The 17,820-nt window shown below is 35.1% G+C and overlaps 1 protein-coding gene across 11 annotated transcripts in view; it reads right to left on the bottom strand.

Annotated features, from left to right (window-relative positions):
- Positions 1-17,820, bottom strand: part of LOC135206942 (adenylate cyclase type 1-like) — a 352,691-nt gene that overhangs the window by 144,753 nt on the left and 190,118 nt on the right. For 10 of the 11 annotated variants that reach the window (XM_064238463.1, XM_064238460.1, XM_064238457.1 and 7 more), the window contains one exon: positions 17,091-17,141. The exons of the other annotated variant lie outside the window; for it this stretch is intronic. In XM_064238463.1, coding sequence (XP_064094533.1) covers positions 17,091-17,141 — 51 coding nt within the window. The remainder of the gene's footprint in view (positions 1-17,090; positions 17,142-17,820) is intronic. 11 annotated transcript variants of the gene reach the window in all.

Below are 17,820 nucleotides of genomic sequence, written 5' to 3' on the forward strand. Positions count from 1 at the left end.
GGGAGACTTTGTGAATAATGATTATGAAGTAATTTTCCCTGGTTTTCCTCACATGAAAAAAAGCCCTAAAGTTTAACTTTACTCCTCTTTTTTCCATTTTCTTGGATTAACAGTTTAATCTCCTACAAAATGTCTAGGTCTACAATTTTAATTCTCATTTTTCAGTAATTATTACCTGCCTGAAAGATCTACAGGATTCTTGCATCATTACAAATCACATTTGTCCTCTGTGGTCTTATTGTCTAATTGTGAAAGGCTGAATTTATCCTTCCTTTAGTTCAACCTGTCCCAATAAAGAACCTACTCTAATCCTCCTACTACTATCAAAGTATTCCTTACATTAGCCAGCACTATCCTTTCTCAATAACCTTGAACTTGCTCTCTTCTTTTGGGTTATCATGGCTTTTGTGAGGCAAGATCCACAATGAACCTCTCCAATCTTAATGTTTGGTCATGATTTTTGAGGGCCATTGGAAAATCATTTGTTTTTGCTCTTTTTTCAGGTCTCAGATAGTTTTAAACCTGGATCTTGTGATACACCTGGATAGTATTTCTAAAATTCAGTCAAGTTAAATGCCTACCAATCAAGCCTATCTTTTTCCATGTCTCTTCCTTATGAATACATCAATACTTATGTTTTACTCTACCTGGACCTGCAATCTTGCAATTTATGGTTTGGTGACTAGTTTATTTCTTTCAAATAATCTAAGAAAGTCTCCAGCTTCATTTTTCTATAATTCACTCAGCATTCTTTCTTTAAATAGAAAGGTCATGTAACTTCCTTCAATGTTAAACATGACACTTTTAATTTTCAGTTCAGTAATTATGTTCCATAATAGCAAACCTACTTAACCTGTATTACATAACCCTCCACTCTCCAGGCTATATATTCCCCTGCCCTCAAAAGCTTCCTATTTTCCTATTTTACTTACAATGCTCTCTGATCTCATTAATTTCATCTCTCAATATGCATACAACATCTTCCTTTGGTTTTACTAAACTGACTTAAAATTTATAAAATAAGGGTGAATGACTAAGAAAATAAAGCACACCTAATTTTCTGTTACAATCAAAATCAAAAGTATAAAGAAGAAGAGAACAGAAATTGACAAAAGACCACGCAATTAGCAGTTCTCGCCAAATTTAATCTCCGCTCTGCTTATTTTTCATCAAGAATTCAGGAATATATTCCAGGAAAGCAACCCACTGTTACACCAAGATAAAAACAAGCTTGATCCGGCCTCCAATTTACTTAGGATGCGTGCAAGATTTTCCCCTCATACATAAGTTGTAAACATTATACGTATACCTAACTTTTAACATAGATTAAAATGTGCTAAAATCTACAGTCAAATAGAGCCTTGTTTCACCAACAAAAATTTAAATAAATACACTATATTTTATTAGAAATAATTTTTCTATACTATTTAACATGCACGATTTATTTTTTTATTTTCGTTCTATGAAATAAATCATAAATATCCATACCTATAACTTTAACTCAACACAAAATACCTTTTTCAGACCTTTTTAGGCTCTCCATAGACCTTTCCTACCCGCCAATGAGAACAACAACAAAGTAGGCTTACTCCATAAGTGAGCAATAATATAGTATTTTCCTGTATAGACACAAAAGGTCATAAGTTTTTCATGCAATGAATATTTTTTATACGAATTCATAAAACAAACAAACAACATTCACATTAACCTCGTATCTTTTTCGCAATATTCATTGGTGATATTTCTGCTCACATTTTCAGATGTGCTTCTTCTAACTAGCAATGTAATAATAGTATGTACTATTAAGGTTTTTTCAATTCAACAAAAACATTTTACAGGAAGTTTATAAGATTGTTCATAAATTTTGCTATTTATCTCATGCTAACTGTAAAACACCTAACAACAAGAATAATCATGCACTCCTTGTTTAAAATATTATTACTACAGCCTTCATAAGATCTAGTCTGAGGTTAACTGAGCTATAAATGTTATATTTTTTCCTCTAGAATGAATGGTATAGTTCTGGCTATCAGTAAATTAACAATTTGTGTTAAACTCCACAATACCCCACCAATATGATGAAAAGGGGCATGACATCTCAAGTGTGCCATCTTTAACAGAAACAAAGGACAGAATAGAAAAAATCCCACAAAAAGGCAATAAAAAATTCTTACTAATGAAAACTATCCAAGATACAATCAACTTTAAATTCACTGACGAAACATATAGTTTATTACACTACCTAAAACTGATTCTGGCAGTGTCATCTGAAAATATGCTACTAACTGTTATACCTTATAAATGCAACTAACTTGAATTAGACAGTCATTGGCATTAAAAAATATAAGAAAAAAATGCCCCATATGATCACTTATTACTGTATTCAAATAGGAAAATGGTAAAGCAACCAAAAAGGGATGCAAAATGACTACTATCTGACAAAGAAAGACTTGAAAGGTGTCCAATGTGAAACAAATGAACAGGAAATATCTACAGTAAATGCAACAATTGTACAAAAATACTACCTCAAAATGCATGCATCACACTACTTTACTTTAAAGCAAAATCACTTATGCATACTCAACACAAAAGGAAATGGGCTTAGTTGCCCTTAACCAAGGTACTACAGATATGATACTCCATTTCAATAAAGATCCACATCAAAACTGCAAACTGTACAAAACAATATACAACAAAAATTTTATATGCGTAATGTATAAAAGAAAAAAAGTTAAAAAAATAAGTGGAAAAGATTAAATAAGAAGTTATCAATGCAAATGGCACACAGGCTGTTATAAGCACAATGCAGGCAGTGTTATCTGTCATTCAATAGGTCAAATGTGAACATCATCAACAGCAGTCCATTAGAAACCATTTTCATCAGTCCGTATAAAACCCATGGTCTGTAGCTCATAAAGACATCGCATGCCTCATGAAAACGAACTGGACTTTGTGATATACACAAACTTCAGTTATTAAAGAACAAAGGTTTCACTGAGATTTTACAGGCTTGATTTCCCTCCCTCCATTAACCACAACAACTGATCAACGATAAAGACAGCACATAGAAATATATATGAAAATAATGAAAGTAACAGCTAGTCTGTCAATAGGAAGTAACATATTAACCTAAAATAGATAAAAAGTAAAAACTGACCCGACTTACTTGATTATATATAATGGGACTACACATATTGCTTAAACACTTCTTTGGCATGAAATGCTACAAAAACTGTGTTCAGCTTGTAGTTACTAATAGATTTTTCCTTTGTGAATTTTATAGATTAATGTTCGGAAAAACAGACTGGCATCCAAAATGACTAGTTTGACAAGTAGTACTGTACCTTAGCCTCAGGGAAGGAGACAAGATGTACTGTACTATATCGGTTGACTAATTTCCCTAAACCAACAATAAATCCAAAATGACAGAGCTAACTACCAACTTCAGGAGCTTATAAAAATCTACTAAAAGTACTTACAAATATACTGACCCTCAACCCTCTATTGTCATGCATGGAGATTACCTCATCAGCTGTGGGTAATAGAAAGGAATCCCACATATTAAGACAAAATATGAATACCGTGGGTGATACTAATCCATTCTAACACAACCACAATTTTTAAACTTGAAGTTGCACTGTTAACCTTAGAAAATTGCCTTTCAAGTAAACATTCAAGCAACAACAAAATACAAGAGGGCTGGAGGAAACAGGTAAAATTCTAAAAAATTAACTGACAACAAAACCAGAGATGTGGAAAGACCAGTTAAATTTAAAGGAGATTCCACATGGTTTAATCAAGAGGGTTCTGCTTATGTCAATGACAATCACTTCAACTGTGGATCAAAAGAGTGAATCAAACAGCAACCTTGAAGATAGAATCTGCCAATGAAGTTAAGATAAATACTTTTCCATCCAACACAATCCAGAATAAGCAAGAGGACTGCTGCTTACAGCCATTCTCTGGCATACTTCATCTTTGAAACTATAGTAAAGACTTGAATTTCTGTAACAACTTCGAAACGAACAATAAACATCCACCCCAGCAATTATTTTGTCAAAACACATTCAAGCATTTACACAGAACTTTCAAAAGGATGCTCAGTTTGGTAATTTGAAACTATAGTAAAGACTTGAATTTCTGTAACACAACTTCGAAATGAACAATAAACATCCACACCAGTAATTACTTTGACAAGACACATTAAAGCATTTACACAGAACTTCCAAGAGGATGCTCCGTTTGGATTACCATTATGAAGATTTGGAAACTAAAGAAAACTAACATTGAGGTATCTGTTGGAACTATACCCAATATACAGCAGAATCCCGGTTTTTGTACGCCCTAGTTTTCATACAATTCGGTTTTTGTAGACTACTTCCAAAAAAATTTTTCTCTCTCCTTGGATTTTGCACATGTGGAAAACCCTCCTTCCAGGGCCCCCACATAACTAGGCCAAGTACCAAGCGCCCAAAAAAAGCATCCTGTGTTCTCTTGTGACTCATTCTGCTTTTGTGGTTGTTTTTGTGCTTTTTGTACATTTTTATTTGAATGCAACGGCTACATAAGCCATCTTGAAGCCAAAGAAAGTTCCAAAAAAGATGAGAAACACTAAACAATTTAACAAAGAACTCGTAGCAAAGCGTTGGAGGATGTTGCAGCCAATCTCAGTGAGAAAATGCCTACTAGAAGTTCTGCTGTTATTGAATTTAAGGCCAGCAGAGGCTGGTTTGAAAAATCCAGAAAGCAAATGGGCATGCATAATGCGCCCACTTCAGTGATTAAGGACAATTTTGGAAAGTGGACTGATGTAAAGAATTTTGTGGAAAATTATCATCCCAACAAAGATGTTGTAATGTCTCCAACATGTTTAATGACAGTGCTGTGTTTCACTTTAGGCAAATAAAAAAAAAAAGCGGCAGAAACAAATGTCTCTGGACAGTTTTGTTGTGTGACAGGGGTTCAGCAACTCTCAAGCTGGTTCTAGTGCCAGTAAAAAAACAAAGAGGGGAAGTAACCTCAGATACTGCCCTTAAAAAATGAAGAGAATTAACTAAGGATAGGTCCTTGATACCTGAAGTCCTGGAGGGAGATTCCCCTTTCACACAATAACCTCTCCTCCTCTCCGCCTTCCATACACTAACGAGTGTATTGCATAAAGGTAAAAGTGATGTTAAAATGTTAATTTACTCATTTCATTAGTCATTTATATTTAATTCGCATTGTTTTCTGTATGTAAAACTGCGTTTATTCCCTGTACAATGATTTTTGTCAATATTTTTGGGAGTCTAGAACACATTAATTGTATTCACATTATTCCTTACAGTTTTTTTTATTTATATTGATTTTTGGCATTATGCCAAGCACTGGGACAACTAAGGCTATTCAGCGCTGAAATGGAAATTGACAGTAAAAGGTTTGAAAGGTGTAACAGGAGAAAACCTAGCAGTTGCACTATGAAACAATTGTTAGGAGAGGGTGGAAAGTAAGATGGAAGAAGAGAATATGAACAGAGGTACAGTAAAAGGAATGAAAGTAGCTGCAGCTAGGGGTCAAAGGGATGCTGCAAAGACCTAAGTACGTAATGCCTACAGCGCACCAAATGAGGTGCAATGACAGCACTATCCCTTTACAGGGATCATTACTTAAGGGAATTATTGTTTAGGATTTCATAAGTTTTGGAATTTGTGGAACGTTCTGGAGCAGATTATGTACATAAAATGAAGTTCCACTGTACTACCAGGAATGGGAGGACTCTCCTATCAGCTTCCAACAATCAAAAGATCGACAATTCCAGGGCAGACATGCCAAGATGACCAGTAACTCCAGTCATAAGTAAGTCTGGAATTAACAATGAACTAAGCAGGGATAACAAAAGATTTCTTGAAATTCAAGGATCATATCTAACAGATTTTTTCTAAAAGATAATCAAATTTAATCATTATTGCAGCTACCATAGCCTTCAAATATATATGTAGTGCATCACATTTGTTAAAAGATATTGATAACATCAAGGCATACACAATCAGAGCTCAATTACTATACCCTTTGCTCAGGCAATGCTCCAGTAGCAGACAAAATGTGATATAGGAAATCAGGTAGCTTTTGAAAAGATGTTCCTGAGGGCTGTGATTGTCCTCAGGCCTCAAGTGCTGAGTATGGTAAACCACATTATTAAAAGTTACAATGCTAAGGTGAATTGCCATATCACCAGGTAATTAAAAGCATAAATCTTAAGGAATAAAAATTTAGAAGTTAAAATTGCAAGAAAAAAGAAGAGTAAATCTAACAGCAACATATAATATACAAAAGAGATTTTAAAATAAATCACATTATGAAGATTCAATAATGCTATTTAAAATCGCTGAAAGTAAACATGCTGACATAGCAGAGTCAGTACACAATAGTGCAAGGAAAAATAATCCCTACAAGACTGGTGACTCTACCTGGGCAGGACAAGGGAATTTCTTGATAATCAATGAATCAGGTTTTGCTCTATAATTACCTGACCAACACACCATTGGGAAAATTAAGTGCACTCACCAACCACATACTAAAGCTTGTGGAAAGCCATGACAACCGAAGGCAGTCCCCGGGTTACGACGGGGGTTCCGTTCTTGAGACGCGTCGTAAGCCGAAATCGTCGGAAGCCAGAACATCGTAAAAAACCCTAGGAAAACCTTACTTTTAATGCTTTGGGTGCATTGAAAACTATGTAAACTGCATTCTTATTGCATTTTTCATCAAAGAAACCTTCAAATATTGATTATTTTGTATTTTTGGTGTCATATTTCATCTGCCAGATGAGCGTTGTAGGCGTCATAACCCTGGAAATAATGTCTGATGAATATAATTGAGAAGCACCTTAACCTCGGAACGTCGTAACCCGGGGACTGCCTGTAATATGTGGAATCCAAGATCACTCATATCACTAATAAAAGCATAAATAGTCCTTTCAATCATGCAGGCAAAAAATAAACTATCTAGAGGCCAACAATAGCACATACCAATCAAGGAAAATAAAGAATAAATGTAGGAGTCCATCAAACTTTATGAAAGGAAGAGCAAGTAAAAGACAGATACCCCTTGTCAAGGCAAATGTGTGAGATTAACGTCTTCATGGGTCATATCAATCATCCCTAGCCAAAATATTATTTGAGAGTGAGTTCTATGCAGCTACATATATATAGAGAGGGGGGGGAGGACCAAAGAGTTACTACTGTGGATCATCCAAGGAGACATTTTTAAAAATTCAATAAATAAATAACAGGATAGTGGCAATCACCTTATCAAATCTATTCTTGAACTAACCAAAACTTCAGCTGGTAAGTTGTTCCAAAATAAAGCTATCATATACGCAAGGAAACAACTAGAACCTAGTGCTGAACCTTTATTTTTCCAGTTTCCATCAATTTGATTTAATTTCTTTGTTACAGTACAAACATTTCATTAACGTATTCTATTTAAACAATCAAGTGCCCTGAAAGCTACTTTTAAGTATCAACTGTCCTCTTAACTGGAACTATTCTACACAGTACAGGTTGAGGCATATAACCTTCGTTGATAGTTTAATGTGTAATACTTAAGACAGCATTAGTTTGGTTACCCTCCCCTGTACTGTATTAACATTTTCAAGTCCTTTTGCTATGATGAAGTAGGAGACTGCATGGAAGACTGGCTATGCAAAAGAAACTAAGAGGTGTGTCATCAATCAGACATTCTCTGCTTGGCAACAAGTTACAATTGGTGTACCTTAAGGTTTAGTACTAGGTTCACTGGCCATCATTAGCTATACAAATGTCCTGGACCCACAGAAAAATGGGTATGTGCTGATAAGAATACAGGAGTAAATCTGTTACAAAAAACCTTGAGAAAACAAATGAATCATCAGTAAAATAGCTGATGACTTTCAACTTGGGAAAATGTAGTTATGCACACAGGGCATAAAACAATGCCAAGACTGTATGAACCTTGGTAAGGTAATAGGAGTCGACATCAAGAGAAAGATCTAGGAGTCAGTATCACTAGTGGCTGAAAACCTCGGAGGAATGTTTGCAAGTTCAAAAGAAAGACAAGAAAAACCTAAGAAATAAAGACTCTTTACTGTCAAACACCAAACAGATGTATACAGCCTCTACATTTTGTTCAAGAGGTGTCAAGCTGCTGCTGCAGAGAGGTTGTGTGGGGAGTTACAAATATAAAAGTACAACTTTCAAAGGGAAACCTTTCTCTTCTAAGTCTAAGTATTTCTTGACTTTGGGGAAGAAATTGAGAAATTATTCCTTAAACATAATGGAGATGACACGTTTTCCTACTGTAATACAAGAAATAGGAAAATGGTTCTTCATTTTGTTTTCCAGGGTGATCAAATTGTTGTTGTCCTGGTAAATAACATAGTTTTATCATCTGACAGAAAACATAACTATGAGAACCAGCCATTCCATATCATGAATCCATAACTTTCCTTATACATCTGCATGCATAATGTTCCATTCATGATTTTGCAGAACAATCCTCTTCCACCATAATTTAATACAATGTTCTAAAAGGTTACCTTTCTCATCAATCATTTATTCTAGTTCTGCTGCATATCTGGAAGTTTAGTTTCTTCACTAGCAGACAGTGAGCCTCCCACAATTTTTAGTGCTGTCCAACAGAAAACTTTTTTTTATTTGTCTTCTAACCACATACTCAAAGCCTTTACCTTTCTTACTAGTATATACATTAAGCTCTCCCTACAGGTACAACTTTGCTGCCAAAGAGGCATAAGCAAAGGCAACATTGTTTTTCTCTTGGAGCAATGGCCATTACAGGCTGTCCCCAGTTATTGGCGGAATCGCTTAATGGCGATCCGGTTTTAAGCACCAAAAAATTGACAATTTATGGCGCTGTAATGTGCCAAGTTCAGGTTATCTGCACCATAACACAGCAATAATAGAGTTATGACACCATAACATACCTAACGCAGGTGCCATAAATTGCAGAGTTTCGGTTAATGGTGGTTTTTGTGTATCAGCACTCACCCAAGAACAAAACCACTGCTGATAACTGGGAACTGTCTGTATTGATGAAATGTTGTTTTTGTCCATTCTAGAAACTTCTGAAATATAGAACTGTACGCTCTCCTGGGCTGGCTACATCTCCCAGTACAGTTTCAATACTTTTGCAATTTGGGGCCTTATTATATGAATATTCAATTTGCATATAACTGAATTTACTCATACTGAATTCACATTTAAAGCATAACTTCTATAATTGTCCCATAAAAAAAACATGCAAGACCAGCGACATACAATAAACAGCCAAGAGGATACATATGACCAACTGCCTAATAAACATAGCTAAAATGGCATGCATGACCAGCTACCTAAAGTATACAAAGCCATAAGGACATGCATGAATGGCCACTACAGTAAACATAATGAAGAGAGCACAAGTGTTTAACCAGATAGGCACATGAACGGAAACCTATCTTTACACAGTACAGAGAATGCCCTGTATTCACAGGGGAAGCATGCCAGATCCCGGCCCCCAATTAGCTAAAATCTGCAAATACTAAAAAGCCCTCTTAAAATTGTTTAGAAGTGCCTATTTTGATAGTTCTAACACAAGAAAAACCCTCTAAAAATGCTTATATCTGAATATTTTGTCAAGAAATTGATATGAAAATATATTATTTAGTGTATATTTCTAAGTGAAAAATATACTGCAACTAGGAGAATTTTCGGTGAATAATGGGTAGATATGTTCCATAGAGGTTCCTGCGAATAGCTGAGCCACGCAAATCTTGAGAACACAAATACAGAGGAGTCACTGTATCAATATTATCCAATTGAAAATGTTAAATTTCTGAAACTAAAGGCCATGTGCAAAATGCAGCAATGCACTTAGTGTGCTAATATACTACTGGACCCGCAGAATGAGGGGTATTGTCACACTATGTAGAAAAAGCAGTACAGTACTGCCAAAAAGACAAATTTAGTCATCCATCTCTAACCTCTTCAGGGACCACAGGATGACAAATAATACAGTATTACCTCAATTATTTCCTTTCTGTTGGTCAGTGCAGGATGATCCCTTACCCAAACCCCATGTCTTTTCATCAGGGAAGTGGGAGGGTTTTGAGGACTCAACAGAGACTACGAAAAATAAGTTTTTTCTAAGTCAAAACCCATTTTTTGGTAGCACAGTCACTGTCTTGTCCTCAAGGAGCATTACAAAGAATTTCACTATTGATGAAAAGCTCTTGAATTTTAATCCCAACCCAAAAACATTTTTGGTCTAGGGTCAAGCCACTAGTTCCAAGGCCCCATTCTTTATTCCAAATACCTTTAGGTTTGGTAGCAAAGAACAAGAAACTAAGAGTGAACTCACATTTTTTCACGATGAAGTTCTGTGGTGACTTACCTAAGTATGCTGGGTATGGTTGCAGTATTGTCAAACCTCCCCCAGCAATAGTTAGCATACCCGCCTATTAGGAAGGCCCGTGGTTTGTCACTGTAGCGCCTTTGGGTCAAGACTATCCATACCACTTACTGATACACAGTGTAGTCGAATTTGTTCTAACTTGTGGCAAGTGTTGCTAGTGTAGGAAAAAACTGACCTTGTGGGATGTCTGCCATTACCTCTAGGCAAACCTTAAGTGCTTGAACTGGGCATAATGTTTTGTCCTATTTCTAGTTTACTTAGAATAGGAGCTTTCCTTCCTAAAGGAATCTCATTCTTGACCAGGAATGAGAGGCCAGAGGGCAATAATAATCAATCGACAGCCATTTGCGTGATGTATTGTCCCCGTCTCAGCCCAGTTTCCTAATATGAGCACCTGATGCTAATACAATCAAGATGATCTCATACTGTAGCTTGTGAGTTGTGGATATATCGGGTCCACTGAACTGAGGGGCTGTTGGAAGTCTAAGCACCTTGTTCAGGGACCAAGTGATTGGAACAGTTCTAGAGAGAATCTTTGTAGTGCAAAGGACCGCATAAGGGAAGCGACAACTTATACACTAGAGTCAAATCCCAAAATCATAAAAATGGTGCCATTAATGCTGCCCTGTATTCCAAGATTAGGCTCTCAGTATGGATATGTATTGCCAGATACATGAAGTCTGTAATTTTTGCACTAGGTACCCAGCAATGTTGGGTGACTAATTTTCATGGTACAGACATTTAAGAAAATCCATCCATGAGGGTCTTGGCTTAGAAAGGGGGTTCTTTGAATGACTTTCCCCTCCTACTGGCTGTGATAAAACAGCGGACAGCTTTGGAATTTATCTCTTAGCCCGTTATTAAAGTAATAAGAATCAGTGCTTATTTGGCCAATTTAAGGCTATTAAGTATGCTGTTCCTTGGTAGGTTAGGAGTCTGCTCCATACCTTTCAAAATCTGGAATAACGGGGGATAAGGGTATATCGTTCTCTATTTGTTCCAGTCTTGTAGGAAGGCATCTCTTGCTGTTGCTTGCCTGGCAGTTTGTGATTCTCATATGTGGCGAACAAGTCCACTTCCAATTGTGGAAGCATGTTGGCTATTTTCTGAAAGAGTGGTTGTCTAAACTCCACTCTGTTGAGGCTGTCATTTTCCTTGATAGGGAGTCTTACTACTATTACACCGTAAGATGAATTGTAGACAAGTACCACTTCCTTTCTTGCCCCATCAAAGGATGGCTAGCATTACCATATTGAGAGAAGGCGAGTATCATCCCGACCTCTTATTGTAGGACACTGCAATCATGTTGTCTAGAACCAACCAAATGTCTCTACTCTGGTGGTTTGAGTTTTTTGTGAGACAAAAAGAATCAGCTCATGGAAACTGATACAACAATTCCTCAGAGTAGCTGAACACCTCCCTGCCACCTGACGAACCTCCCAACCTGTCAACAAGGCATCTGACAGCACAAAGAATTTTGAAGTGTCAGATATTGTAGTTGGCCATCAGGTTTTACTCTCTGGTCTTTAAAGAAGACTAAAGATAACAGGATTTGGTTATCAAGGTTCCAATGAAGAACTCTGTATCCTTGTAAACATCTGTTAACAGAAATGATAACAGGTTACAGTTTCATATCTCCATAAAATAATAAATCATCAATGACCACCAGATGTAACTAGGCGCAACATTACATAGCCTTTTGAGCTTATGACAGCTCAATCATATGGTGTAGTTTTTGACAAAACTACACCATAACCACCACATACTCATGAATGCATCTCCTACGCAGCCTGTATCTGAGCTCTGTAAAACTAGTGTTCTCTCAGAGATACACATTTGAAATAGCATTCTTATAAGCAAGTTACTCCCAGCTTAAGAGGTAGGTCACTAGATGGGTTCACATTCAAACTCAAAATTACTAAAAACAACCCCCTCTCCTTCAGTACTCTTTAGCCATGAAACAGATCCTGTAACCACCCTTCCTAACCCCTTCATTACTCATTTCACACTGCGGTGACTAAATTTGCTTATTTCTGCTGACAATAAGGATTCCCAAAACTGGCCAAGAATGATTAAATTTTAATCCTGTTTGTTAACTCTACAATAGTTTCCCATACCATAAACATGAAAAATATCATGAAGGAATTTCTATCCGCTCCTCAAAGGCACAATATTTTGTGTACTTGCACTGCAATAGAGTAGATGAAAGGACACTAGGGCCATTTGTTGGTCCATGGAACTACTGTGTGTCATTGCTATCACACTGAGAAGTGTCTATCTTGGATCTTGAGACTTGAAAGTCTAAAAAGAAATGTGTTTAAGTTCCAAGAAAGAGAGTGTAGGAGGAACATAAATCATGACAAGACTAGGTTTGGTGCAAATTTTTATGGTATTAAGAAGATTAAAGAAAGGGAAGTTTTTCCAACAGTTAAGAAAGCCACTTGTACCGACTGATATATTAAGACATCATTTGCCTCCAGTTAGTTCCTCGTTGGACAAGTTGGTTACGTGGTCGACTACCAATCTCAGGGTCTGGGTTTGAGTCCCTGCTCTACCAACAAGAAATCAGAGGAATTTATTTCTGGTGAAAGAAATTAATTTCTCGATGTGGTTTGGATCCCACAATAAGATATAGGTCACGTTGTTAAGTAACCAATTGGTTTCTAGCCACATTAAAATATCTAATCCTTCAGGCCAGCCCTAGGAGAGCTGTTAACCCTCTTACGCCGAAGCCCTAAAAATCAAAACCTCTCCTGTATGCCGGCGCCGGTTTGGAGTGAGCGCGGAAGCGGAAAAAATAATTTTTTCAAAAAATCACAGCGCGCTTAGTTTCAAGATTAAGAGTTCATTTTTGGCTCATTTTTTTGTCATTGCTTGAAGTTTAGTATGCAATCATCAGAAATGAAAAATAATATAATTATCATATGTAAATAATGCGATATATGGTAGCGAAAAAAAAAATTCATACATAATTGTATTCAAATCACGCTGTGCAAAAAACGGTCAAAGCTAACGAGTTAATTTTTTTTTCGTTGTATTGTACACTAAATTGCAATCCTTTTGATATATAATACATAGTAAAACAATAAAAGCAACACCGGAAAAATATTATCACAAAATGATGTACGAATTCGTAACGCGAGGACGTAAAAAAATATTATTTTCAAAAATTCACCGTAATTCTAAATATTGTTCTAGAGACTTTCAATTTGTTTCAAAATTAAGACAAATGATTTAATATTACGATACTGTAAGAGTTTTAGATTAGAATTGCAGATTTCGACCATTTCGGACGAGTTAAATTTGACCGAATGTCGAAATTTTTATATATATATTTTTTTATATGCACATATTTCGGAGATGGAAAAAGCTACAACCTTCAATTATTTTTTATTGTATTCTTCATGAATTTGTGCACATTTTGATATATGAAACTCTATACAAAGGCTAATATGAAAAGGAGCAAATATTAGGATAATGCGATGTACGTATTTCGGAGACTTGCGGCCGCGAATCGGCGCGCGGAGTGAAGGTAAATATATTTTTCAAAAATTCACCATAAATCACAATATTGTTTAGAGACTTCAAATTTGTTTCAAAATGAAGAAAAATGACGGAATATTACTAGGCCGTAAGAGTTTTAGCTTACAATTGCGTTTTTCAACTATTTCGGTAGAGTCAAATTTGACCGAACGTGGTTTTTTTTCTATTTATCGTGAATTATATGCAAATATTTCAAAAAAAGAGAAAAGCTACAACCTTCAATCATTTTTAGTTGTATTCTACATGAAATTGCGCACATTTTCATATATAAAACTTTATGTAACAGCTAATTTTAAATGGTGCAAACATTTCAACAATCGCACAAAAAAAATTCTGATTTTTTTGGAAGAGTTACCGCGCGAACATAAGGAAAATGTTTTTTTTTTCATAAATTCACCATAAATCGAAATATTGTGCTAGAGACTTCCAAGTCATTGCAAAATGAAGGTAAATGATTGAATATTACTAGAATATAAGAGTTTTAGCTTACAATTGCGTTTTTCGACCATTTCGGTAGAGTCAAAGTTGACCGAAAGTTGAAATTTTTGCACTTAACGTTATTTATATGAAAATATTTCGAAACTGATAAAAGCTACAACCATGGGTTGATTTTTGTTGTATTGTGCATGAAATTGCGCACATTTTCATATATAAAACTTTATGTAACGGCAAATTTAAAAGGGTGCAAACATTAGGACAATTGCACGAAAAAATTTATCGGAAGAGTTATCGCACGAACGTGAGGAAAACGTTTTTTCATAAATTAACCATAAATCGAAATATTGTGCTAGAGACGTCCAATTTGTTTCAAAATGAAGGCAAATGATGTATAATTATTATAATATAAGAATTTAGCTTACAATTGCGTTTCTCGACCATTTCTGTAGAGTCAAAGTTGACCGAAGGTTGAAATTTTTGCACTTATCGTTATTTATATGAAAATATTTCAAAACTGATAAAAGCTACAACCATGAGTATTTTTTTGTTGTATTTTACATGAAATTGCGCACATTTTCATATATAATACTTCATGTAAAGGATAATTTAAAATGGTGCAAAAATTATGTCAAAGTGACGAAATAATTTCCGAGATGTGTCACTGATACTTTTTAGTGCGATAAGAAAGAAATTCGCGCTTGCGCGCCTGCGTAGCGATTGTAAACAAAACAACGCCTTGATCCGTGAACTCCCACATCCCCAAGGCGCGTGATACAAAAGTTTTCGGCTGGTAGGCCTATAAGTATTTTTCCGCAAATTTTTAAAAAAACTTTTTTGAGCCGACGTATGATACGTCCAATCGGCATACGGGAGACATTTTGACACGACGTTTAATACGTCCAATCGGCGTAAGAGGGTTAATCAGCTCAGTGGTCTAGTTAAACTAAGATATACTTAAACTTAATTTGCCTCCAGTTAACCTGCCAGTATGATTATACTGTGTATACTTTCATTAGATTCTGTACATGTCTTTAACATACTTTTTGTACCATTTACAATTCTTGCAATCTGCTGATTGATCCCTCTTCAGTCAAATACACTTCTCAATGCGACAATCACAATCAACCATATTGAAATATTCTTTGTAATTTTGTTACAAAAATGCAGCAAGATACGTAGATTTTGTACTCCCATCCCACTAACATTCACGGGCAAAAGGTAAAAATGCCCTCCCCATCCCAAAGCCAGCTGATCAAGTGTCAGAGATAAGACCCCAGCTTCCAGGAACTTTTCTTTTAAGCAAACAGTTTCAAATATTCTCTAAAAATCTACCATTCTTACCTCATACTTCTACAAGATGCTTTTGCTTTATCTGTGGCATCTTAATTTATGTATCATTGTCAGCCCACAGCTAAAGTTAATTCTCACAATAACAGAGAGAAAAGATAAAGCCAGGCACAGAAATTCAGTCAAAATTAGTCTCAAATCTATCTGAGGATCACTGAGCCCTGATCCGTTCTTCACTTCTGTGACATGGCCATAGTACTATTAAATGTCAATGCCATTACAAATAAATATCAATTAGATTATAAATATAAAGGATGACTAATCCTCAGTGCACAAATCAGTTTCATAACAAGAATATTTATAAGACATCTTATTTTGTTCATCCCAACTGACAGACTAAGATATTACTTGCTTTTTTAATAATAATAATCATTACAAAATTATAGTGATACTGAAATTTCAGAGGGAGACAACTGTGCCTCCAACCTTTTCCATAATTATAAATTACTCAGTTTCTGCAATTATCTCTCCTTAGAGATAACTGCAGATATGAGAGATTTTATATACATATATACATATATATATATATATATATATATATATATATATATATATATATATATATATATATATATATATATATAAAATGTTTATCATAAATATATAATATATAATGTTATATTAAATCTATTAAATATATATTTAATATTTAACGTAAGAATAGTTAAAAAGGTGCTAAAAGGATAAAAATTAATTTACTAATAGAGAAAGTGTTTCAAAAGACTTTTAGTGCACCAAAATCTAAGCAGATGCAAATACTGCAATGGTGGATAGGTATTCTACAAGCTACACTGCTCTGAACAATGTGACAAACAACACACTTTTCATGACTTCCTAAATAGTAGTCTGGAAGTCAATGACTAATAATTTCATTACTTTACTCAACACCAATTATTTTACTTATACAATTTTAAAAATTCTATGAAAAAAATGCTCCACATAAATGTTTTGCACATTGTCCAAAACTATGTTCAGCTATATAAGACCATATAATACTGGGTGTCTCAGGTTGGCAGGGAAGTGAAATACTTGGCAAGAAATATAATCTAAAAATTACTGTATACTGTATACTGGGAATGAACTTATAATGCAACAATCTTTTTTTTTCTGAACTGAAAATATTTACTTTTGTTTCCTCAATAATGTTGCATTTATAAGTATTCAAGATGTTTAAATAGTATTGATTGTGGTGGACATTGTGATGTTAAGGACTACAGGATGTGACATCATACAAAAAGGGCCAAAGAGCACCAGGACTTTGAAAATAGCTTTGTAAGCCCTAGGAAGGTTCACAAACAGCCATACAGGTACACAGATCATTACAATTCACTCACTTGTGGGCAACTTCGCTCTATTTCGTAGTATTCGTGAAAGAATATATTCCTCTGAAAATTAAAATGAGTGAGTGTTAGTGTGTTAGTAGCCATGAACGCCCTCTACAGAAACGTACGAAAGGTACCTCACTGTTAGTTACATATATTTACTACAAAAAAGGTTTCTATTCATACAAGTTTTTAAAAGTAATGTACTTGTACTTTAAAACATAGATTTACATAGCATACTTTAAAATGTTTTTTCATTCTTCTTTAAGGAAGACTTCCATTCTTCCCTAAATTAAAAAAAAAAAAAAGGCATATTAGGGCAAAAACTTGGATGATGCAAGCTTTAAAATGCCATCATAATGGACTACATATTTATAATGATGAAATTCAACTCTTTAAAATGAAAAATTAACTTTCAACTAAAACAACCTAGTACAGAAAAATTAGTACTGTATCTGTTTGATACACAATGGATCAAAAGTATAAGAGTATGTCCCTGATTCTTTATTCAATCAGGTCTTAGTATAAAAATTTTAATAAGTAGAAACATCAAATAAAATTTTTCACAACAGACATAAAGAAGTAATGCAACTGCAGGTTTACATCAACAATGTCAGTCTTTCTTGATCCCTGTGGTCATCATTCCACTGCTGACCAAATGGCTTTAAAATACTTACCACTACAGGTTGAAGCAGCTAATACTACACTCTCTTGCTTGCCGATATCCCTTTAATGACCGAGA

Source organism: Macrobrachium nipponense, chromosome 31 (assembly GCF_015104395.2).
Source record: "Macrobrachium nipponense isolate FS-2020 chromosome 31, ASM1510439v2, whole genome shotgun sequence".
NCBI classification, from domain to species: domain Eukaryota; kingdom Metazoa; phylum Arthropoda; class Malacostraca; order Decapoda; family Palaemonidae; genus Macrobrachium; species Macrobrachium nipponense.